At 35.4% G+C, this 25,131-nt stretch overlaps 1 protein-coding gene across 1 annotated transcript in view; it reads left to right on the top strand.

Moving 5' to 3' along the window:
• LOC149845826 (E3 UFM1-protein ligase 1 homolog) overlaps positions 1-25,131 on the top strand; it is a 154,426-nt gene that overhangs the window by 99,450 nt on the left and 29,845 nt on the right. Inside the window, exons 15-16 of the mRNA XM_089996038.1 lie at positions 16,287-16,333; positions 16,409-16,472. Coding sequence (XP_089852164.1) covers positions 16,287-16,333; positions 16,409-16,472 — 111 coding nt within the window. The remainder of the gene's footprint in view (positions 1-16,286; positions 16,334-16,408; positions 16,473-25,131) is intronic.

Here is a 25,131-nt window from a genome sequence, read left to right as displayed (position 1 = left end):
TGAAACTGGTTGGCAGAGTGAACTGTTAATATGTAAAAAAAAAAATATATATATATATATATATATATATATATATATATATATATATATATATAGAGAGAGAGAGAGAGAGAGAGAGAGAGAGAGAGAGAGAGAGATTAGGTCCCATTTCTCGTTCTGCCCCATAGTTTTGAAGTGTTCTATGATAGATGTGAATCGTTAGATATGTTTATCATGCTCGATTTAGTAGGAATTGACTCTTGGATCATGTTTTTTGACAAAAAAACATGTTTTTAGACAAAAAAACATGTTTTTATGAGCCGGAAAAAACTGGTACCTTCATAGCCATTGATTTTGGATCACCGGAAAAACCTATATACATGTCAGATTCCGATGATCCAAAAGTTGGTTCCCACTTAACAAAACCTATAAATCACATCTATGGTGTTAGATGTGAGAAAAAATGCAAAAAATGATGATTTTTGAGGGGGCAGAACGTGAAGGTGGGTAGAAGGAGCTCATTACTCATATATATATGTATGTATTTCTGTACATATATATATATCACAAGGGCTATTTTGTCTTCTCACACGGACAGTCACAATAGTGTATATTTTTAAATTTTTGTTTTGTATTTTTCCTTTTTCCTTTTTGTTGTAATATATGCCTTTTGTAGAGGGCATTTTTGGAAAGATCAATAGATCCGTTGGTGGCTACCCAACAACTATATTTCTATGTATTCTTTCTCTCGGGATTTCCCTAATACAAATATATATTTTTTATGAGTGTTCAACCCTTAAGTGGCTTTCTTGAATCTTGCTATTATGTTTGAACCCATAAGTGGTTATTTCTTGTGTTGGGTTTAGCCCATAAGCTATGTTACCGTGACCCGACACTTAGGGTGCTATACCCGTGTCGACACGGGTACTGGTACCTGGACACGACATTTGCCGTGTTCTATATTATATTATATTATATTATATATTATATTTTCAATATATAATATATATTTTAGATATATAATATATATTTTCAGTATATATTTTAGATATATAATATATATTTTTCAGTATATATTTAGCCGTGTCCCCATACCCACATTTTTTTGGGAATTGCTGTTCGTACCCGTACCTGTACCCAGGTGACATACCCCATAAGTGGCTGATTGAAGAATAGTATTGTTTCATGACATGGTGTTAGAGTAAGATCGATCCTTTGATGATATTTGGTGCTCCTTCAAGTGTATTTGATTGTCGATGGAGATTGGGACTTGCCTCGGGAAACATGCCGATCATTTGTCTTGAAGATTTAACTCTTCTTGGATGCATAGTAGAATCATTGCACTAAAAGAAGCTGCGATTCCTTTTAAGTACATCTTTCTACCCGTTATTCTATTCTCTTATCTTGTATATCTTGGTTCCATGGCCGATAAGGAAGTAGTGACGGTAGTCCCAATCAAATTTGATGGGAAAAATTATAATTTATGGGCTACCGCCATCAAGAGGATTCTTGTTGGAAAGAGTTTGTGGGAATATGTTGATGGTTCCGCAATTGAACCACAACTTATTCACAAAAACTATAAAAGAAAGGGATGAAACTATTAAAAAAGTTCTTAAAGGGGATGAGAAAGAAAATGCTCTAGTATGCTATAAAAAAGCCTTGAAATAATGTGATGCCACCTTTAGATGGAAACTTCAAGACAAAATACATAGTTATAAACAAGGCAAAAGATGTATTAGAGAATATTTTGGTTCACTAAAAAGATTATGGGACCAAATTGCCAAGTTAGAACCTATTTGGGAAACTCCTAATGATGCTCAACTTAAGAAGAAACAAATAAGTAGCGAACAATTCTTCCAGTTTATGAGGGCGTTAAGACTCGAGTTTGAACAAATGAGAAGCAACATTCTACATAGTAGGGAAGATGAGCTTCCCTCTATCTATGAGATTTTAGCTCATGTATGAAAGAGACAAGGTTAAAGTCTCAAAACGAATCAAAAGAAGCCAAAGATAATGTCTTGTTTGTTTCAAGATCGAGAGCAAACACTCATACATACAAACCACCACATTTCTACAAGAATAATAACTTTGGGAAAAATCATATGTATGAAGAAAAAAGGGATGGAAAGAAACTAAACATTATTGTTTGTCAAACTGTGGAGAACCAGGACATATTAAACCCTATTGCCCCAAATTTAAGATGAAAGAAAGGTTGCCTCAGTTGGGACTTCATAGACTGATCAAGAATCCTCAAATAAATCCGTTTCAAGCATGTCTCTTTCTCAGCTCGTGGAAGCCTTGCAACCTCTTCTCAAAGGGTAGTCCATAACTGGTGCTGTTGTCTCCACTTCTTATGGCCTCTTGGCTATTAGATTAAGGTGTTTTGTTTCATATGACTTGTGATGAATCTATACTATCTGATTGTAGTGATTTTTTTAGTAAAAGAAATGTGTTTACTGTTGATGAAACCTCTCTTGATATTAAAAGAATTGGAAATTTTGAAAAATCACCCAATTTTAGTATTCCAAAAATAAGGATTGTTCAAAATCTGAATTTGAAGTTGCTTTTTGTTTCTCAAATCACTGATCATGCATGTAGAGTCTTCTTCATTTCTAACCGATGCTTAATACAAGATCTCCAATCCGTCAAGTAGATTGGGGAAGGGCATAGAAAAGAAGACTTGTATTACATGGGTCAGTTGAAAGTTTCTAACAGAACTTTTTGTCTTAATGTTAAAAACTTGGATAAAGTTTTATGGCATCAAAGACTAGGTCATTTTAGTATGTATAAATTATCCAATGTCCCTCATCTGAGGACATTTTGTAATGAACAAATTTAATGTACTGATTGCATACTTGCCAAAATGAAATCGATTCCGTATCAAAATAACTTTTTCTGCTTCTAAGCCTCTTAAATTGTGAATATATTTTCTCAAACATAAATATGAAGTACTTGAATTTTTTTTTTAAGTTACAAATCTTTTGAAGATGAATATATATACTCTTCGTATTGATTTAAGGGGAGAATATATGTCCAATGATTTTAAAAAATATCTAAATGAAAATGATATCTTCCACCAAAGATCTTATGCTAATACACTACAACAAAATTGTTTAGCCGAAAGAAAATATCGACACATAGTAGAGTACCACTGGAACTTTGCTCATATCTAAGGGTGTTCCAAAACATTTTTGGGCCGAAGCAGCTCTTACTGCTCTATATCTTATAAATAGATTGCCTTCAAAAATTCAAAAAATTTCACCTTGTGAAAAGATTTATAAGGTTACTCCTAATTACTTTAGATTAAGAACTTTTGGCTGCAAATGCTTTGTACTTACTCACAAAAATGATAAGTTATCTCCAAGAGCGATCCCATGTGTAGTTTTAGGTTATGGAGAAAGTCAAAAGTGATTTAGGTGCTATGATATTGAAAATAACAAATTATATATTTCTAGAAATGTTACCTTTTCAGAATAGACCATTGAATTTGATACTAGCATATCAAAAATGAAAATGAGTGTAAGTTTTTAGAAATAGGTTCTGGAAACAATGACACATCAAGTATAGATATTGAAAATTTGATTTGTCATGAATCTCAACCTAACATCCAGTGTAATGAATCCCAAGATCACCCAAACGTCATTCAATATCAATCTTTAGAGCCTTAGAGAAATCCAAAACTTGGGAAATAACAGACATACTAATCACTAAGAAAACAATAGGCTGGAGATGACTTTTTAAAGTTAAAACTAAAAGTGATGAAACTCTAGAAAGACATAAAGTTAGGTTAGTAGCTAATGGATACTCTCAAGAATATGAAATTGACTATGATGGAACCTTTACTCATGTAGCTAGGATGGCCACTGTTCGTATTCTCATAGTTGTGACTGCTATTATGAAATGCCGAATTTATCAAATGGACGTTAAAAATGTTTTTTTAAATGGTGAATTAAAGAAATAAATATATATGGGTCCACCCCTTGGATATGAGGTTCCTAAGGAAAAAGTTCTTCATCTTAGAAAAACTTTATTTGGTCTTAAACAGGCACCAAAGGCCTGGTATGATCGTTTTAGTTCTATTATAATTGAACTTGGATATATTTCTTGTTACACTAGCACAACTTTGTTTGTTAAGAATTTTGCTGTAGGTATTGTTATCCTATTACTCTATGTTGATTATATGATCATAACTGGAGGAGATAAGCATGGAGTAGATTAAATTAAATTTATTCTTAAGCAAATTTTTGAGATGATTGACCTTGACATTCTCAAGTTTTTCCTAGGGATTGAGGTTGCATATTCTCCTAGAGGATAGTTGTTGACCAAATTCAAGTTTGCTCCTGAAATTATTGATAAGTCTGAAATCACTAACGACAAAAGAGTGGACACACCTGGAGTAATAAATTCAAAGATGAAAATTGATTATAGAACTCCACTAGATGGTCCCCACTCCATATCGACATATGATTGGGGCACTATTACACTTGACTGTTACCATACTACATATCACATGCAATTCACACGGCCAATTAATTTAGCACTTTCCCACCACTGTGAACATGAGTGTTGTTATGCATATTGTCAGATATTTGAAAATTTGTACTTTATTTTTATCTTCCTCTTCTCCTCTTGATCTAATTGCATACTCTGACTCTGATTGGGGAGGAGACCCTAATGACAAACACTCAACTACTGGTTTCTATGTTTTTGTAGGTGATTCATTTTTATCAGGAAGTGTAAGAAACAACAAAAAATATCTTTATCTTCTACAAAAGTCGAATATAGGACCATGACAACTACCACAACTGAGTTTGTATAGTTGAGGCATCTCCTCAAGGATATGGGAGTAATTGTGATAGAGCCATCACGACTATGCTTCAACAATAAGAGTGCCATATACATTGATTGAAGAATAACATTGTTTCGTGACATGAACAATATACAAGGTCTAATGATTGATAAGTAAATGAGAGATCCAATAAGTTTCCTATAAGGTGTGGGGTCTTCGAGAAGAGTTCCATATTCAAGTCTTAACTTTGCGTTGACCACCTCTGGAGTCTCCACTTTCTTATCATCAGATATCCCATACCTAGCACATATATATGCATCAATCTTCATTTGAGACGAAATATACCCTCGGGAAGAGTATGCAACCTCAATACCTAAAAAAATATCTCAAAAAACCCAAGTCAGACATATCATTTTTTTTTAAATAGATTTAACATCCTCCTCGTTTGTCATTTCCAGTTATGATCATGTCATCTATGTAAAGCAGAAGGATAACAACATTAGTACCTGACATACCTGTACTTTTAACAAAGAGAACAATGTCAGTATAACAAGAGTGAAAACTCAAATGAGTCATTAAAATACTAAACTTATCATACCAGGCCTTTGGGGTTTGTTTAAGACTATACAAGGTCTTTCTCAGTCTTAGTATTTTACCCTTTTCAATATTGAGTCCCGGCGGAGGGTCCATATAAATTTCTTCATTTAATTCTCCGTTTAAGAAAGCATTATTGACATCAAGTTGATATATGGGCCATTTTTTGATAGAAGCTACAACTATGAGAATCCTAATACTGGTCATCCTAGTTACATGGGCAAATGTTTCTTCATAATCTATCCCATATTCCTGAGAAATACCCTTTGGACACTAACTTGACTTTATATCTTTCTAAGGATCCACCACTCTTGGTTTTCACTTTATATACCTATCTAGAACCTATTGTTTTCTTTCATAAGGGCAAAGAAATAATTTCCCATGTTTTGGCATTTTTAAGGGCATCTAGTTCTAAGTTCATAGCTTTAATCCAATATAGAAAGGTTTATGCTTCATTGTAATGTGTTGGCTCATGATATGAATGAATTGCTTTTAAGCAAGTTCTATATTTGGGTGATAGAGATTCATAGGACAAAAACATATTTAGTGGGATAGAGACACGACTAGATCTCCTAAGCGAGGTTTCTCCTATAAGAGTCATGTGTAGTTTTTTAGGGCATTAGGAGGGTGATTTTGATCTCGCCGAGTGTAAACTTGAATCTTTTTATAGGGTTCTTCAACAATATCACTATTATTCTTATTACTTAATGATGGTTCATCATTTTCATCATTAGTTTGATTTTTATCATTACTAAGTAACATTTCATTATCAACACTAGAAGAGTCATTTTCTCTGGGCAATAAATCAAATAAAAAAGAATAATCTACTTCCTCTTTATTATTAATTTTTTTATCAAATCCATTTTCATTTTCTAAGGTCACATCCTTAGAAACATAAAGCTTGTTTATTCTTAAAATCAAAACATTTATAACCTTTTTTATTTTCTCCATATCCAATAAAAACACATTCAATGACTTTTGGAGATAATTTATCTCTTTTGTATAAAAGAACATAACATTTACAACAAAAAATCTGCAATCTTTTGAAGTCTGGTGGTATTTGAAATAATTTTTCAAAAGGAGAGGTATTTGTAATAAGGATGATGGCATCCTATTTATCAAATAAGTGGAAGTAAGAATGGCCTTGGCCCAAATTTTTTTTAATATCCTTAGAAATAAGCAAATTCCTAGCGGTTTCTATAATATGTCTGTTTTCTTTCCGCTAGCACATTTTGTTGGGGGTCCGAGGACAAGTTTTTTTATGACAAATTCTATTTTGTTTTAAATAGCTTTGAAAATCATTGGATAAATATTCTCTCTCAGAATCAGACCTAAGGTAGAAATATTGCTTTGAACAATCTTGTGAAATTCTTTAAAGGAAGAAAACACATTTGATTTAAGATTAAGTAGATCCAAACATATCTTGTATAATCATCAATAAATGTCACATAATAAGAATAACCTCCTTTGGATATGACCGTAGAGGAACCCCATACTTCGAATGCACTAACTCAAAAGGTCTCTTGGAGACTTAGTTGTCAAAGGCGCTAGGCGAAGCCTAGGCGGTGAGCCCTTAAAAAGACTAGGCAGGACCTAGGCGGTACCCCAAATATTTTTTTTTTAAAAACACGCAAAATATGTAAACAAACTACTAAAATTAATAACAAACATGTATTTAACATAAAATCAATCAACAATAAGCAATAGGCAAAACTTAACATGTTGTCTAACACTATAAAACAATTATATTAAATAATTTGCTAAAAAAATAAAGAATAAATGAACAATTGAATAAATAAACGATATCACTAACAATATAAATGAACAATATAAAAAAATAAAATCATGTATACAAAAAAATTAACTAGTCAACAATAGACATAATATAGCAATAGACAAATGAAAAGAAAAAATAAACAATTAAATTTCAAACCATGCAACTGATAACCTGCTCAAAAAAATCAAGAATAAATGAACAATTGAAAAACCAAACCATATAACTAACAATGTGAAAAAACAATATACAAAAAATAAAATCATATATAAAAAAAATTAACAACAATAGCCATAATATAAGCAATAAACAAATAAGACGAAATGAACAATTGAATAAACAAACTATTGATAACCTACCCAATGTAAATAAAAGGCAAGTAGGCAACTATATAATTTAAACACAATTAAAGCCTTAACAATATTAAGTTCACATTCAAGTCATACTAAAATGTCATAAGTCATAATTAAACTATTGAGAATTCATGATAATTAAAAACATCACATGTAACCAATGTCTTATGACTCTTATATGCTAATCTTCATCTCTACAGTCTAAACTATAAAGATCCTATTTTTTATAGGCCAATAATTAGGACAAAAAATCCTTATTGTTGCATTCAACTGCCATGCTACCACTTCATATTCGTGCTTTTTTTTGGCAAGTAAAGTTAACCGAGTTTGTCGGGGGGTCATCATGATCATCTTCAGAATATGGAACAATGGTTGAAATGTTTTCTTCTTTGCAATTTTGCAACCTTCTATTTTGTTTTAGTTTCTTCTAGTTCAACAACAACATCACAAAAAGTGGTAAAAAATGATGGATAAGGACATGAACATAGATTTTGAGAAAGACCTGTAATATGTTGCTTAAACCTATGCAGTCCACCTTTAACAATATAACTACAAAATATACATCTCAATGATGACTTTGGTCCTGGTACATTATCAACGCTTCTGCAGTATTGTCATGCAGGATCATCTCGTGAATGCGACATCGAAAAATCTAAAATAAAACATAACCAATTAACCACAAAATAAAAAGCCCCTTCTATTATTGTTCTAAAGAATCTAAAAAAAACATGTAAATTTGCTAAATTAAAAAGAGTAAACAACAAATAACATAAGCTCATATATTAATATATATGTTGAAATACAATAATAGTATATATAATATATATATAATATATATATAATATAGTACATAATACACTTTAATACATATATATTCAATGACCTCAAACGTATCAGTATAATCAGCAAAATATGAATTCAGCCTTTCACATAAACACACATTGGCGCATATATATATATATATATATATATATATATATATATATATATATATATATATTATTAAATTTAGTTGGGTCCAAGTGGACCCAAATTCTATTCATTTAAAGTGGGATCCATTTGAGTCTCAAATGGATCCAAAAACACTTTTTACTTAGTGGGATCCATTTGGGTCTCAAATGGATCCAAAAAACTATTTTCTTAGTGGGATCCATTTGGGTCTCCAAATGGATCTAAAATACTTTTTACTTAGTGGGATCCATTTGGGTTTCCAAAATGGATTCGAAATACCTTTTTCTTTGTGGGATCCATTTGGCTCTTTCAAATGGATCCAAATTTTATTTTGCTTAGTAGGATCTATTTGGGTTTTTCAAGTGGATCCAATATCTTATTTTGCTTAGTGGGATCCATTTGGGTTTTCAAGTGGATCCAATATCTTAATTTCTTAGTGGGATCCATTTGGGTCTTCAAATGGATCCAAATATCATTTTGCTTAGTGGGATCCCTTTGGGACTCAAATGGATCCAAAAACCTTATTTTCTTACTGGGATCTAATTGGGTTTCCAAGTGGATTCAATATTTTATTTTCTTAGTGGGATCCGTTTGGGTCTCCAAATGGATCCAAAATACTTTTTTCTTAGCGAAATCTATTTGGGTTTCCAAGTGGATTCGAAATACCTTTTTCTTAGTGGGGTCTATTTGGGTCTTCCAAATGGATCCAAATCTTATTTTGCTTAATGGGATCCATTTGGGCCTCAAATGGATCCAAATCACTTCTTGGTCTGGTTTAAACCTTGATATGGGTCTAAACCCTACCCAAATCCATTTGGGTTGACCCGAATCATTTGGAGATCCATATAAGGTGGATCCAAGGTCTCGAAACTCATAATGAATTTGTTTGAATTTGGATTCTCTTAGGTCCAAACTCAAGAATTCAACTTCAGATTGGGTCTACCAACTGAATACAATCCCGGACACATGGGTTGATCAATTTGGATCTCCATTGAGATCCATATTCAAAAACCTTGTACAAAACCTTGATTAAATATTATAGAAATGCCAGAATATTATTGATAAATAATAGCCAACTAGTCGAATAATAATAGTTAATTAAAATGCCAAAAAATGGTATTTAATCAAAGCTAAATACTAGAAAATTTCGTAGAAATTTCTCTTTTATTCATTTAAAAATTCTGAGAAATTTGCCGACTTTATAGCCTCCATTATGGTATTGCCTCCCAAAGTGAGGGGGCATATATGTCTTGACATTATTGTCGGGCTTAGAGGTTGCCAATACATCATCACTCTCTTTTGTTATGCCAAGACGAGTTTTTTCTTGTAAAACTTGAGCAAAGACTTCCTCTATAAGCAAAGTAGTCTTATGTAGAATAGATGATCTTAATTGTTCGTATTCGGGACACAATCTATGCAAAAATTAAAGGCAATGTTCTTTTTCCACTTGCTGCCTCCTAAGTTCAACATCTTCGGGAGCCACTCACTTAGGTTTCAAAAGTGCCAACTCATCCTATATTCGTAGAGAAGATACTAAAAAAATCCCTAACACTGATATCTCCTTGTTTTGTAGTTCTAATTTTGTCTTTCAAGTAATATTGCATTGCTAGATCCCTTTGGGTATACATGTCTTTAATAAATAACTGTGCCTCGTTCGCCTTTCTAAACTTAGTAATATTGTCACAAATCTTAATACTGACGTTGTTCATGAACCATGCAAGAATCTTGGCATGGTTGCTCTCCAAATCTTCAACTTTCATTTGATAGTCATAAATTACTTTCGTTCATTCATCTCCTTCAAGAGGCTTTTTGATATCTCCCTCAAGTTTGATGAGCATGAGTTGGGGTTCAAGAGTGGTGCCCATTATGTATCCCCATAATTTTTTCCCCTTGAGGTGGTTCTCTATTGCGGCGGACCACATCATGTAGTTGCTCCCATTAAGCTTGAAAGCAAGCTCAATCTTTGAATCATGATCCATAGAGAAAGAGAATAGAAAGATAGAAGGGAAGAGAAGAATAGGCATAAGATCATGAAGATTGTAATGAAATGGTGGTCTTCAACAAATGCACGAATAACTCACAAACAAGTGTCTATTGGAGACACTACGAGCATGACCCTTGAAAGGGTATAAAAGGAAGAACACTTGAAAAATAAATAAGCATAGTAATTTACATTGAAGGGGTTCACCCCTATATATACAAAAAAGTGGAAGAGAGAGGAGAGCTCATTTTGAGCTCTCCAAAAGAGACGTTGGACTGTAGTCCAACGTCTCTTATTATAGCTGTTGGACTACAGTCCAACAACATTTATTATAGCTGTTGGACTACAGTCCAACAACTATTTGCACAGTCAAGTTCCAACAAACAGGAACTTGACTGGATCAAATATCTAGTTTCTATTGAACTAGATGCTAAAAAAGAAAATAAAGAAAAATATAAAAAGAAAATAATAAAAGAAAATATAATAATATTAAATAATATATATATTACAGTTTACATTTTAACACTCCCCCTCAAACTTACGGTACAATGAGCGAAAGTTTGTCTAAGAGGAAGTGAAATCTGGGAGCAGTGAGAGGCTTGGTGAAGAAGTCTGCTAATTGATATTCTGTTGTAACATATGGCAGATCAATGGTTCCATGTAAGTATTCCTCTCTGACATAGTGACAGTCCATCTCAATGTGTTTAGTGCGCTCATGAAATGTTCGGTTGCTTGTAATGTAGATCACACTTTTGTTGTCACAACACATCTTTGAAGCTTGCGTTGCTTTAGCTCCCATATCCGTTAGCAATCGTCTGAGCCAAACAACCTCCATAGTGGTGGTTGCCATGGCTCTGTATTCAGCTTCAGTGGAGGAAAGAGAGACTTTCTGGTGCTTCTTGCACCTCCACGAAATTAAGGTTTCACCTAGGAACACACAAAAACCAGTAGTTGAGTGTCTATTATTGGGATCACCTCCCCAGTCAGCATCAGTATATGCAATTAAATTTAATAAAGATGAAGCAGACAAGAAGAGTCCTCGTGAAAGAGAGGATTTTAAGTATCTAATAATACGCAAAATTGCTCCCATATGCACGGAGGTGGGAGCATGCTGAAATTGACTGGCTGTATGAACCGCATGAGTTATATCTGGCCTAGTAATGGAAAGATAAGAAAGAGCTCCAACAAGCTGTCTATAAGGAGTAGGATCATCAAGAAGTTCTCCATCATCAATTTTCATTTTAACATTGACAACTTCTGGAGTGTCTATTTTCTTATCATCTGTAATTCCAGACCTGGAAACGATATCAAGAGCAAATTTAGATTGAGATATCAAATACCCCCGAGGGGAATAAGCAACTTCAATGCCTAAAAAATATCTTAATAAACCTAAGTCAGTCATTTCAAAGTGAGTTTTAAGAAGAGATTTGATATTTGCAACTCTCTGTTTGTCGCCTTCGGTGATGATCATATCGTCCACATAGAGAAGAAGAATAATTATGCCTGCATCAGATTTCTTAACAAACAAAGCAGTGTCAGTTAAACAAGGTTGAAAACCAATATCAAGCATAACATGACTAAATCGGTCATACCAGGCTTTTGGAGCCTGTTTAAGACCATAAAGAGCTTTTTCTAGACGAAGAGCTTTACCCTTAGGGATACTAATACCAGGTGGGGCTTCCATGTATACTTCTTCAACGAGATTCCCATTCAGGAAAGCATTTTTGACATCTAATTGAAAGATAGGCCATATTCTAATGGAGGCCAAGGCTATTAAAGTTCTAACAGTGGTCATACGTGCCACAAGAGCAAATGTTTCTTCATAATCGATGCCATACTCTTGGGCATATCCTTTTGCTACTAAACGGGCCTTATATCTTTCCAGGGTCCCATCACTTTTGGTTTTGAAATTGTATACCCACTTACAACCTATAGGTTTCTTACCTGGAGGGATATCTTGGATCGTCCAAGTATTGGCCTTTTCTAGTACATCCAATTCTATTTTCTGAATATTATAACAAAATGCATTCTTGGCTAATTCCTAAAAGTCCATGTAATAGAGTCCTCCTTCTCTATGGCCTTCCCCAATCAGCTTCCCTGACTGACGATCCTGTACCCAACAAGCATGAGAAGAGAAGGATATATTACATCCATAATCAGATATTTGCGAGACAGATAAGAGATTCAAATTAAGTTTAGGGATATATCTAACTTCTGGGATAATTTTTTTTTGAATTTTTGAAGATTTTTAAAACATCCTATTCCTTTTACTTCAAGAGATGTGCCATCGGCTGTAAAAACCTTTGACACACTTGAGTTATTTTTAAGACATTCGGATAGACTATTAACATTTGGGGTCATGTGAAAAGAAGCACCAGAATCTAAAAGCCAAGGAAAGTTACCTGGACCGGAGAAAGATGCAACTGCCGCTCCAGTTGAGGCTTCAGTTGAGGAGGATACCCCTTTGAGAAGAGGTTGAAGGATTTCCATCAGTTGAGCCATAGACACAGGTGCATCTTGATCTTTTGACTCGAATTCAACAGATGCAACTTTTTTTTCTTCTCTTCTTTTTAACTTTGGACATTGAGGCCTATAGTGCCCCAGTTCATGACAATGATGACAAATAACTTTTCTTTTATCAAAGTCGCCGTTTTGCCTTCCAAAATGATTTGGCTTGTATGTACGAGTATGATTCCCCGGTCTAGATACAGCTAAAACTGAGTCATCATCAACTTTTGGAGTACTTTTTCTAAGTCTATTTTCTTCCATAGTGAGCTCTTCTATAGTATCAACAATAGAAGGAATTTTTCCACGATGTAATAGGGTCGATTTGGTGGATTCAAACTCCGGCCTTAGACCATTCACAAATTGATAGAAATGTTCCATATCGAGTTGCTTTTGGCGAAGCTCGATATCTTCGACACAATGCCATTTAGGCTCAAGAAGAGCCAACTCTTCCCAAAGTTCGGACAACTCATTATAATATTCTCGAATAGTTTTATCTTTTTGAGTCATTGTCCGAACTTTGTCTTGTAAATTGCATACATGTGCAATATCTTTAAGGGAATACATGTTTTTGAGGTATTCCCAAGCCTTATCGGCATGCTCAAACTTAGCTAGACTAGAGCATTTTTTAATGTCTATGCTATTGATGAGCCATGACATAATTTTTGCATGCCCTATCCTCCACTCTTTCCATTTCTTTTCATAAGTGGCTAACGCCTTACTCTTCTCTTCTTCCGTTAGAGGAACCTCTTTATCACCCTCTTTCTTGGTAAGAGATAGTTTAGGTTCCAAATCGGAACCATCCACTATACCCCATAAACCTTTTCCCCAAATGTGGTGCTTCATAATCGAAGCTCACATTACATAGTTAGTATCATTTAGCTTCATAGGAATGATGGTGATCTTATCATTGTCATCCATCTTTTACAAGGGTAAGAGAGGAATAAATAGGAGGAGAGAGAGAGAGAGAAAAATAAAAAGAAAAGAAAAAGAGTAGACAAGGGAATAAGAGAGGATACAAAACCATTTTTTTTTGTAGCACAAGTTCGGCTTTCTTCAAACAAATCTTCTTGAGCCAAGAACAAGGTGATGAAACACCTTTTGTAAATGTGGCACGGAAATTGAGGCGGAAGCACTTCAAGATCTAAGGATTTCGTAGCTCTGATACCATGTAATGAAATGGTGGTATTCAACAAATGCACGAATAACTCACAAACAAGTGTCTGTTGGAGACACTACAAGCATGACCCTTGAAAGGGTATAAAAGGAAGAACACTTGAAAAATAAATAATACTTTATTCATGAACAAAATGCTTAAGAAGCATAGTAATTTACATTGAAGGGGTTGACCCCTATATATACAAAAAAGTGGAAGAGAGAGGAGAGCTCATTTTGAGCTCTCCAAAAGAGATGTTGGACTGCTCTTATTATAGCTGTTGGACTACAGTCCAACAGCTATTTGCACAGTCAAGTTCCAAATCAAATATCTAAAAAAAGAAAATAAAGAAAAAATATAAAATGAAAATAATAAAAGAAAATATAATAATATTAAATAATATATATATATATATATTACAGTTTACATTTTAACAAACATGTCCTTCAACACCACAAGCACTTGATCTCTTGATCAAGCACGAACAATACACTCCAAGGGTCCCTTGCTTTGATACCATATAATGAAACAAGCGGAAGTGCAAAAGAGAACCCACTAAGAGCATACAAGAACACAATAAAGCGTGCACAAGCACTAGTCCACCAAGGGACAATACAAGAACCGAGTATAAATAATCACAAAAGAACAAAACGTCCAAACAATAGCCACTATGGGCAAGCACAAAATGTAAAAAAAATATCTCTTTATTCACTTCAACAATGCTTGAGAAAGCATTCATAAGAAGGGGTTTAACCACTCTTTAAATAGGCACATTGGAGCCAATGTAGCCATTGGGATGATCCCAGTCCCAACGGCTATAATTATAGCCGTTGGGGAGATCCCAACAGCTATATTGGACAAAGTCCAATATGTCCTTACATGAAAAGTAAAAAAACAAAAAACAGAAAATATATACAATGACTGAACTGTCCCTAATGTGCAGTACTAATTACAGACATGTAAAACAACAAAAAAATACCCCTACATGGGCAAACCTACAATGATAATATATATATATATATATATATATATATATGTACAAATATACATTTTAACATATCCATGTAATCATGCAGAATTGATGGCAGTTGTTGATCATACAAAAATAAGGAAAAGAAAAGGACACTACATCCTGCCATGAATATACAAAATGTGATGTGAATTATGTGATTGAGTAGAATTTCCTTAAGATTTAGATAACTTACCAATGTTGACATTACAACAAACAACAGTCTATGTCACACGGACTCGGCTAAGGAGGTGCCGCACCCGAGTCGACACGCCCCGACACGGGTGCGGACTCGGGTGCGGCTTCGGACTCTGCCCGGACTCGGTCAACGCCGAGTCGGACTCGGTCAACGAGTCCAGGCCGAGTCCGTCCACATTTTGGACTCGGTCAACTTTGACCGAGTCCAAAAATGTCCCTAAAAAACCAATTTTTTATATTTTTTATTTAAAATATATATATATATATATATATATATATATATATATATATATATATATATAAAAGGCACAGTGCAGTCACAGTCTGTGACTGTGCTGCAGTCACATGCTGTGACAGACTTCTGTGATTGTGTGACTGTGCACAGTGCACAGTCTGTGACTGTGCACAGTGCTGTGCCTGTGACTGTGCACAGACACACAGACTGTGCTGTCAGCTGTGGCATTTTAAAAATAAAATAAAATTATATATATATATATATATATATATATATATATATATATATATATATATATATATATATATATTTTGCCGAGTCCCCGTGTCCAAAAATTTTAAAATTGTGCCGCACCCGCACCCGCACCCGCACCCGCACCCGCACCCATGTGACATAGGCTGTAACACAGACAGCAGTGCTGTCCATCGATCCATGATTCCTGATATGCTAGCTATTCATAGGTTTCTTCCATCTGTTTTTCCATTGTGTAGTTTATTGTCAATTTTTTCAAATCTTTCTCAAAGGTAGCATTTAGATTTTCTTGTTTTACTTTTCTGGGATTTCTCTTCTGCAAGTGGTTATTCTGTATAATATTGGACAAATATTTACAATACTTTGTTGTGTGATGCCTTGATTCTTTGAGACTTTCCTTCGCCTTTGTGCATGTACTTGCTCGCACGTTATCTTGCTTTAACAAATACTGTTACATATTATATGCAATTGTTCTGTATTCAAACTTTACCACTCTTTCCTATTTTGCAGCAAGTTGATACATTTATGAATGCATTAAGGGAAATGGCAGAAGAAAGGCAAGTATTTTCACTGCTCAAATACTTTCTTAAACTTGCACATGCAGAAATTAATATTGAATATTATGTATGCAGTGGATTATCTATGAGAAAGCTTGACAAGAAATTGGAGAGAACAATGTTGCATTCTTACCGTAAGGTATGCATCCATTATTTGTGTATGTATTTGTGCATAGTATATGCTTAGGCATTGTGGCAATGTTTTGAGCCTTTGAAAAATTGTTTGATTGATTTATGAAATTATTCACCTCATTTTCAGCTAAACAATTGCAGGCATAGCTATCTGGTTCTCTTGTGGGTTATGAGCCAGAACCTGACGTGTCTTGTCATAGGCCCTTGACACAGTGATTCTCTATTCCTGAACAATGCAATCTCTGACCCAGACATGAGACACACACACACAGGCACACACACACATTTTGTGTGTATGCCTGTGTATATGTGAGTGCACGTGTGTGTGTGCATGGTTAGTAAAGAAATAGATAAACATTGTTACATGATACTGATATTAGCATTACATTGACATCATAAGAGAGCATGAGCAAGTTTAGAAAAAAGGTAATGTTTTAAAAAAAAAATTGGTAAATTGATCTTTTGTGAAATTAAACTTGTCAGCATCTTATTCTTGTAGAATAGAACTCGTGATAATTGTGATAAAATTTCTGGTGTAGAGTTTACTCTTTGTTTCATATCAACCCCTCTCTCCAATCTGTGATTCCTTAAGTGATACTTTTCTATCCTTTTTTTAAAATTTGTTATGTCATTTTCATACATATAAGACTCTTTTTTATTCTCTAAGTAATTTTGTTATAATACAGACCTTCAATTTTGTTAAAGTTTCCAAGCTAACCATACTACTTTTGTTTTGGTAATGGCTCCTTGAAATTTATTATGCTGTGCAAGTTGAATTGATTCTTAATTCGTATTTTTTCTGAATAAAATTTTTAATACAATTTCTAGAGTCAATTGCTTGTGCGTGCTAACAGGGAATTATTGTGAAATTCTTGTCTCTGTGCCTTTAGCATAGACACCGGTATTGCCAATATTTTGAAAATATCGTGATACTATCATGTTTTCAAGGCCAGCCAATATTTTTAAAATATTGCCAGAACCTAAAACATTGCGATATTAACACAAGATTTTCCCGAGATTAAACAATATATATATTTTTATATTATATTTTTTGTTTATTTTACAGTTTAAAACCTTTTCTATTTGTTTCTTTATATTTTTGCAAGAAAAATACTATAAAACCTATTATTTCTTATCTCTTTTATTATTCATAGCTTTCAGGATTTTCCCAAGAAAAAACACTTTTTGAAAATATCTCCGAGAAAAGCATATTTAGTAATTACCTTGTATGATACAGGTGACTATGTTCTTAACAAAAAATGGGTAGTTTCTGCTGTATCCTCTTTCAAGTGTCAATAAAATTTTCATCCTGCTTTTTGAAGTGTTTGCTTCCCAATGTTGCCATTATGAAATTGAGAAAGGTTTTATTCGTTTCATTTGCTTCCTCAAATGCAAATCCTCCATGCATCCTTTTTTTTGAGAGGAGAAGAAGAAGCATCCTAATCTATCAATTATAACGAAAATGATATTCAAGTGACATATCCTCTTTTGAATTGTCTTCTTCTCCTGCTTCATCCACATTCATATTTGGGCCAGAGTAAGCATTGTTACCATCATTCACTTGAGCCTTCATCTCAGCCTCCAGTTGCCTCCAATCCTCATTGTTATATATATTATGTATTAGGTATATATACATTTCATTTTTTAGAATGTATTCTAGGGGTAAAAGTGTAAATTTTTATTTCTTATATTTATCTTTTTATTATTTTTGTTCTTTAGGACAAAAATGTCTTTAAGGGTTTTTTTTTGTCCATTTTGGTTAGCCGTTGGGCTAGTCCAACGGCTAGTTGAGCTCCTCTCTTCCCCTTTGTGTATATCAGAGTTACCAGAAGCGCCTATACCATAGGGGAAGAGCGCTTCCCCGATGCGCGTTTCGAAAGCGCGAAACGTCGCGCTTTCGAAACGCACGGGGAAGCGTCCCTTTTTTTTGGGAAGCGCGCTTCCCTTTTATGGGAAGCACGCTTCCCCCTCACTTCCCTCTTTTTATTTTTTTATTTTATTTTTTATTATTTTCTTCTTTTTCGCTTCCGGTTCGCTTCTGAGACGGTTCGTGATTCACTTCTAAGTCGTCCCATGCTTCCCGCTTCCTAAAATTTTGAAAGTGCCTCGCTTCCCGCTTCCTTGACTGGCAACAATGGTGTATATATATGTGGGGATTACTCCATATTCTATGGTATGCTTTTCTTAAGCATTTGACAGTTAATAAAATTAAATTCTTTACCAAAGCCTTGCCATCACTTCGTTTCTCGATTCTTCTTAGCAAACTTCTTGTGATCTCCCCATGAGTTTGAGGGGGTGTTAAATATATGTATATTCTCATATATATATATATATATTATGCATGAAGTATATATACATTTCATTTTTTGGAATGTATTCTAGGGGTAAAAGTGTAATTTTTCATTTTTATATTTTTATTAATTTTGTTCTTTAGGAGAAAAATGTCTTCAAGGGCATTGTACATCCTCTCTTCCGCTTTATGTATATTTGTTGGGATTACTCCCCATTCTATGTTATGCTTTTCTTAAGCATTTGAGAGTCAATAAAAAATATATATATATATATATATATCTTTTATGCTCAACCCTTAGTGGCTTATGTTGTGCACTATTGTGTTCTTGTGCTTGCCCATAGTGGCCCTTGTACTTTGCCTATTAGTGGCCGTGTGATTGTGCTCCTTCTCTTGTGTTTCTCATTACACTCATCATCATCCAAGACACCAGGTTCTTCTACCCACTCTATTAGCTTTCTCCAGAATCTGCGAACAAGAGAAAGAGAGAAGGAGGCTGTAACGAGTCACGACTTTCATTAAGAAAGATCGTGACCCCTTTTCATTAATATAAAGGCAAAGCCCTAATACAGATTTTGAGAGTATTTACAAGTATGCCATTATGATGTGCGCATGATACATACAAACAGTTTGGATCCGGATCCAAACATAAATATTAAACAATGCATTGTCTAATAGTCTCCCTCAAGTTGTGCATGATTTTGGATCATGGACAACTTGCTCTTTAGGAACCAAAAATGACGTTTTGTGAGTCCTTTAGTAAACAAATCAGCCACTTGGTCTTCTGTTCTAACATAATGAGGCTCAATCTCTTTTTCTTCAATCTTTTGCCTGATAAAATTCTGATCAATCTCAATGTGCTTGGTCTTGCTATGATGAATGGGATTGAGAGATATTTGAATGACACTTTGGTTGTCACAAAAGAGAGAACAACTCGCAATCGGCTCTTTGAGCTCTGTCAACAAATGTCTAGTCCATGTTACTTCTGCTGTAGCAGCAGCCATCGCCCTGTATTCTGCTTCTGTACTAGATCTAGCCACTGCTTTTTGTTTTTTACTACTACAAGAAACAAGATTGGTACAAAACGCCATACCTTGAAACTGATTTTCGATCATCAGGATCCCCGGCCCAATCTGCATCTGAATAAACAATGATGTCATGAGCATTATTCATGGATCTGCTTTTGGTGTACAAAAGTCCATCTCCAACAGTACTCTTCAAGTACCTCAATATCCTTTTTACGGCTTCCATGTATCCCGTCCTTGGCTCATTCATGAATTGAGAGACTTGATTGACTGAATATGTAATATCGGGCTTGGTAAAAGTAAGATATTGAAGCATTCCTACTATACTCCGATATTTTGTGGGATCATGATACAGGTCTCCGTCTTGCACACTTAGTTTCTGGTTAAGCACACTAGGGGTAGCAAGAGGCTTGCAATCTTTCATCCCACCCTTTTCTAACAGATCCAGGGTGTATTTATGCTGGGTTAAGGTAAGCTTATTTCCTTGATTATCCACCTCTACTCCAAGAAAGTACCGAAGGTTCCTAAGATCTTTCATTTTGAACCTATGACTGAGAAGATCTTTAGTTTCTTGAATATGACTCTCACTACTTTCTGTAATAATTATATCGTCAACATATATCAACAATAAGGTAGTAAACTTCTTACCTCAAAGAATAAATAGGGAGTGATCCAATTGGGATCGATAAAAACCATGTTTTTGAATTTCTAGGGAGAACTTCTCAAACCATGATCGAGAGGCTTGTTTCAGTCCGTAGAATGCTCGATTTAATCTGCACACATACTCCTTTGAATCTCCCTCTGTATATCCTGGCGGTTGTTCCATGTATACTTCTTCCTTCAAATCCCCATGAAGAAAAACATTCTTCACATCTAGCTGACTTATTCTCCAACCATAATCCACAGCCAATGAAAGAACAATGCGAATTGTGCCCATTTTCACAACTGGACTAAAGGTTTCATCATAGTCCTGTCCAAATTCTTAAGTGAATCCCTTTGCTACGAGACGAGCTTTGTATCGCTCAACACTCCCATCCGGTTTATATTTGATCTTATAGACCCATCGTGACCCAATTACATTTTTATCTGGAGGTCGAGGGACAACTGTCCATGTTTGACACTGGTACAAAGCTTCCATCTCTTCATTCATAGCTTGAATCCATTTTTTGGAATTAATGGCTTGATGAAAATGTCTAGGCTCGGTCTCTTTCTCAATCTGTGACAAAAATAGCTGAAAATCTATGGTGAAATTCTCATAACTGACCCACCATTCAATAGGATGCCGAGCTCTTTCAGATCGTTTGATCGGAATTGCTACTGGATTAGAAATTGGAGAAGTAATGTCGTTGGATGGATGAAACACAGTCTCTTCTTGTTCAATACCGTCCGGGGTCAAAAGTGAGTCCCTTTCTCTTCTCCTATAAACTTGCCCAACAAACTTGTTAATCTCTGGAGGATGTTCTACTTCAAGTTCCTGTATGTCATTGTGTCCATCTTGACAGGATGTTCCTTGAGTATAGGAGGAAGAACACTCATTGTTGATTGCTGGAAAGAGTTCTGCACTGAGCCATGGATCATAAAATAGCGCATTCATATTAGTTTGGGCAAAAACATATTTTCCATCTCCAAAACCATTTTCATCAAAAACTACATTCCTAGATATCTTGATTCGTCTGCTGTCAGGATCATAACACCTGTACCCTTTGTAATAATCTGCATATCTGACAAATCTACACTTTGATGCCTTAACCTGAAACTTGTTTCGTAAAGAAGAGTCAATATGAACATAACACATGCAGCCAAAAATTTTTAGTTCATCATAATCAGGATGCTTCCCAAATAGGATGAAATATGGGGATTTATTTTCTAAAAGCTTCATGGGCAGACGATTAATAATATGAACAACAGAGTGAAAAGCCTCTGTCTAAAGGCCTTATGGGGGTATGACTTCCATGCATCATGCTCATAGCGCTTTCAACAATATGACGATGTTTCCGTTCTGCAACTCCATTTTGTTGGGGTGTATGCGGGCAAGATACTCTACGATTTATTCCATTATCTTGAAGGTAATTGATAAAGTCCCTGGAGGAGTATTCCCCCCACCGTCACATTGGAAATATAAAATATTTCAAGAAAAGTGAGTTTTGACAAATGCATGAAAACAATGGAAAATAGCGAAGACTTCCGATTTATTTTTCATGAAATATATCCAAGTGAAGCGAGAGAAATTATCAATGAAAATAACATAATATTTGCTGCCAGAATGGGAAGGATTAGGAGCCGGTTCCCATACATCAGAACAGATGATTTCAAAAGGCCTTGAAGCTCTCTCATTTATTGAATGAAAAGAAAGAACATGACTCTTACACATTTGACAACTCAAACACATTTTATTATCTGGTCTAGAAATCAGGCTAGACTCAAGAATAAGACCATCAGATACTAGTCTCTCAACAAAGACTCGACTATAATGACCAAAACGCAAATGCCAGAAATCGGGCTTATTACATTTATTTGAAGATTGCAAATTGAACACATGAATATTCTTTGACGACATAGACTGAGGAGATGGCTTCAAGGTAGGTCGAACACAAGTAAAAGGGTCCTCTTGGAAGACATACATATTTCCTCGGCGTTCCCCTCTAGCGAATGTCTCCTTCGTTTGTAGATCCTCGACATAAACAAAAGACAAAGTAAATTCAACGAAAGAATTGGTATGATCAACAAGCTTAGAAACAGAAACAATATTTTTTGTAATATCTGGGGCATGAAGGACATTGGAAAGATGAAGTGGGGATTTAGACAAATGGATAGAAACATTACCAATGTGAGTAATGGGGTGGTGTGACCCGTCTCCAAGTGACAATGTTACTTCTTCCAAAATAGGGAGTTAAAGTAGAGAATTTACCCGCATTACCTGTGACATGAGTAGCTACCCCGAAATCAATATACCACACTCCTTTATCATCACGTTTCAGATCAAGCTCAGACAGCGTTGCCAAGAGAAGCTCTTTCACATCTCCCCCGAATTTTGGGGGATTCTCCTTTCGTCCTGACGAGCTTTCACCCTTTTGGAACTTTCCTTTGTTCCGAAGATTGTGCCAACAATTGGCTTTTATGTGGCCTCGCTTGTTGCAAAGATAACATGTGGGTACGTTTCTTGCATTATAAAGATTGGAAGTATTCGGGGTAAGCAATAGCCCACGTCCCCCTGGAGTACCTCGGCCTCGGCCTCGTCCTCTGCCGCCACCAAAATTATTATCACCACGTCCCTGTCCAAAAGAAACACCAGTAGCAAGAACCTGTCCACCAGTCTCATGTGACATCCCTTTTAAAGTGATCTCATATTGAAGTAATTTTGCATGCAAGTCTTCAAATGATGGTAGATCAGGTAGACATAGCAAAGAAGTCGAAAGAACATGAAACTCTGGTCCCAATCCATTCAAGGTTTGTCTGACCTTGTCTTTATCTGTCACTTCATACCCTACAAGTGCAAGTTGATCACTGATGGTCTTAACCTTATTCAAGTATTCCATGACAGACATAGAACCCTTAGTCAGGAGTTGAAACTCACGCTGAAGAAAAGAAATTCTAGCCTCTGATATCTGTGAGTATGTCTTTACTAGTCTGTCCCACAATTCCTTTGCTGAGCATTCATCTGGAATTCCCACTAACACTTCTTGAGAGATAGTTGAAATAATAAAGGCAACTGCAGCTTGATCACGCTTCATCCAAAACTCATATTGGGGATTTGGAATGTGTTGTATGGAATCAGCCTCATTTCCATTCTTAACTTCTTGAATGAGAAATTCTGGAGGAGCTGGGGTTGATCCAGTGAGATGTCCAGAGAGACCTTGGCTTTTGATAAAAGGAAGGATCTGTCTTTTCCATATCAGGAAATTTGAATTGGTGAGCTTTTCAGAAATGAGTTGACCGAGAAAATTGGATGAAAGAAATGACTGAGAAGAAGAGTCCATGGTTAGAGATAAAAGAGATTTAGGTGAACGGAATGACTAATAAAATGGGATGTGCAAACAGTATGACAGAATGAAGGCTTCAATCAGTAGAACAGAAGGCTTCAATCAGTATAACATAATGAAGGCTTCTGTAGATACTGACGCAATAAGTAAGTCTCGTTCCTTTTTTTTTTTGATAAAGGAAATTCGTGTACTTAACTTGAATCTGGTGTACAGATCTAATTTAATGTCAAAGCCTTATGCTTGATTGCACACAGCCGTACCAAGAAAGAAGGATTCCCCTTTTTTTTTTATAGAATCAAGTAAACCCGATACGCAACTCTAGCAAGTTATCAGATCTGACGCATATATCTATTTAATTGCACACAACAGTATGAAGAAAGAGAGACCTTTGATGGGATCAAGTAAGAAAAAGTCGTAAAACTAATTTTAGCATGAACCCAATTCAGATTACAAGAGATAACGATTACGTTGAATCAAACCCAACTTACTTTCAGGAAGGAAATAACAGAAAACAAAACCCAATTCAGTTTTAGAGATGCGATACACAGAATATAAGATTAAATACTCAGTTTTAGATTTGAAAGACAATCGGAATCTAGAATGAAAACAGATATGAAAAGAACAAATCGCAGAAATGAGATGACCCGAAACTGAGAGAGTAAGACGAGAGAGAGAGGAGGATGAGAGAGAGATCTCTTAGGAACGTACCTGCTGGAAAACCTCCAGCCCTCGGATCAGTGCTCTGATACCATATTAGCTTTCTCTAGAATTTGCGAACAAGAGAAAGAGAGGAGGCTGTAACGAGTCACGACTTTCATTAAGAAAGACCGTGACCCCTTTTAATTAATATAAAGGCAAAGCCCTAATACAGATTTTGAGAGTATTTACAAGTATGCCATTATGATATGCACATGATACATACAAACAGTTTGGATCCGGATCCAAACTTAAATATTAAACAATGCATTGTCTAATATACTCATCTAATATGTCAAGGTTGTTACTGTAATAACCAGAGAGATTTTTTTTTTCAATCCGGACCCGGGTCGGATCCGGATCCGAGCCTCGTAAAGAGAGGACGACTATCGGTAGGCCGTAAGGGCCTACCGAGCGGCGCCCACCTCCCCCCTTTTTTTCACTGCTTATAAATGAAGCAGGGGGAGGGGGGGAAAGCATCGAATGCTTTCCCTCCCCATCGCCTCTCCTCTCGCCGATGTCCCGATTTCCCCTTTTTCTTCGGCTCCCCCCTCCTCGCCGTCCCTGCCACCTGCCGTCGTCGACGCCACCGACACCCGCTGCCCACCTCTGTCCGGCACCGTCTGCCTCCGCTGGCGACCTCCAGGTGAGTCCCCCTCTCCCTCGTATTCCTGT

The sequence above is a fragment of the Nuphar pumila genome, chromosome 2 (assembly GCF_984573655.1).
Source record: "Nuphar pumila chromosome 2, dmNupPumi1.hap1.1, whole genome shotgun sequence".
Classification (NCBI taxonomy): Eukaryota; Viridiplantae; Streptophyta; class Magnoliopsida; order Nymphaeales; family Nymphaeaceae; genus Nuphar; species Nuphar pumila.
This window is presented reverse-complemented; position numbering and strand designations above follow the sequence as displayed.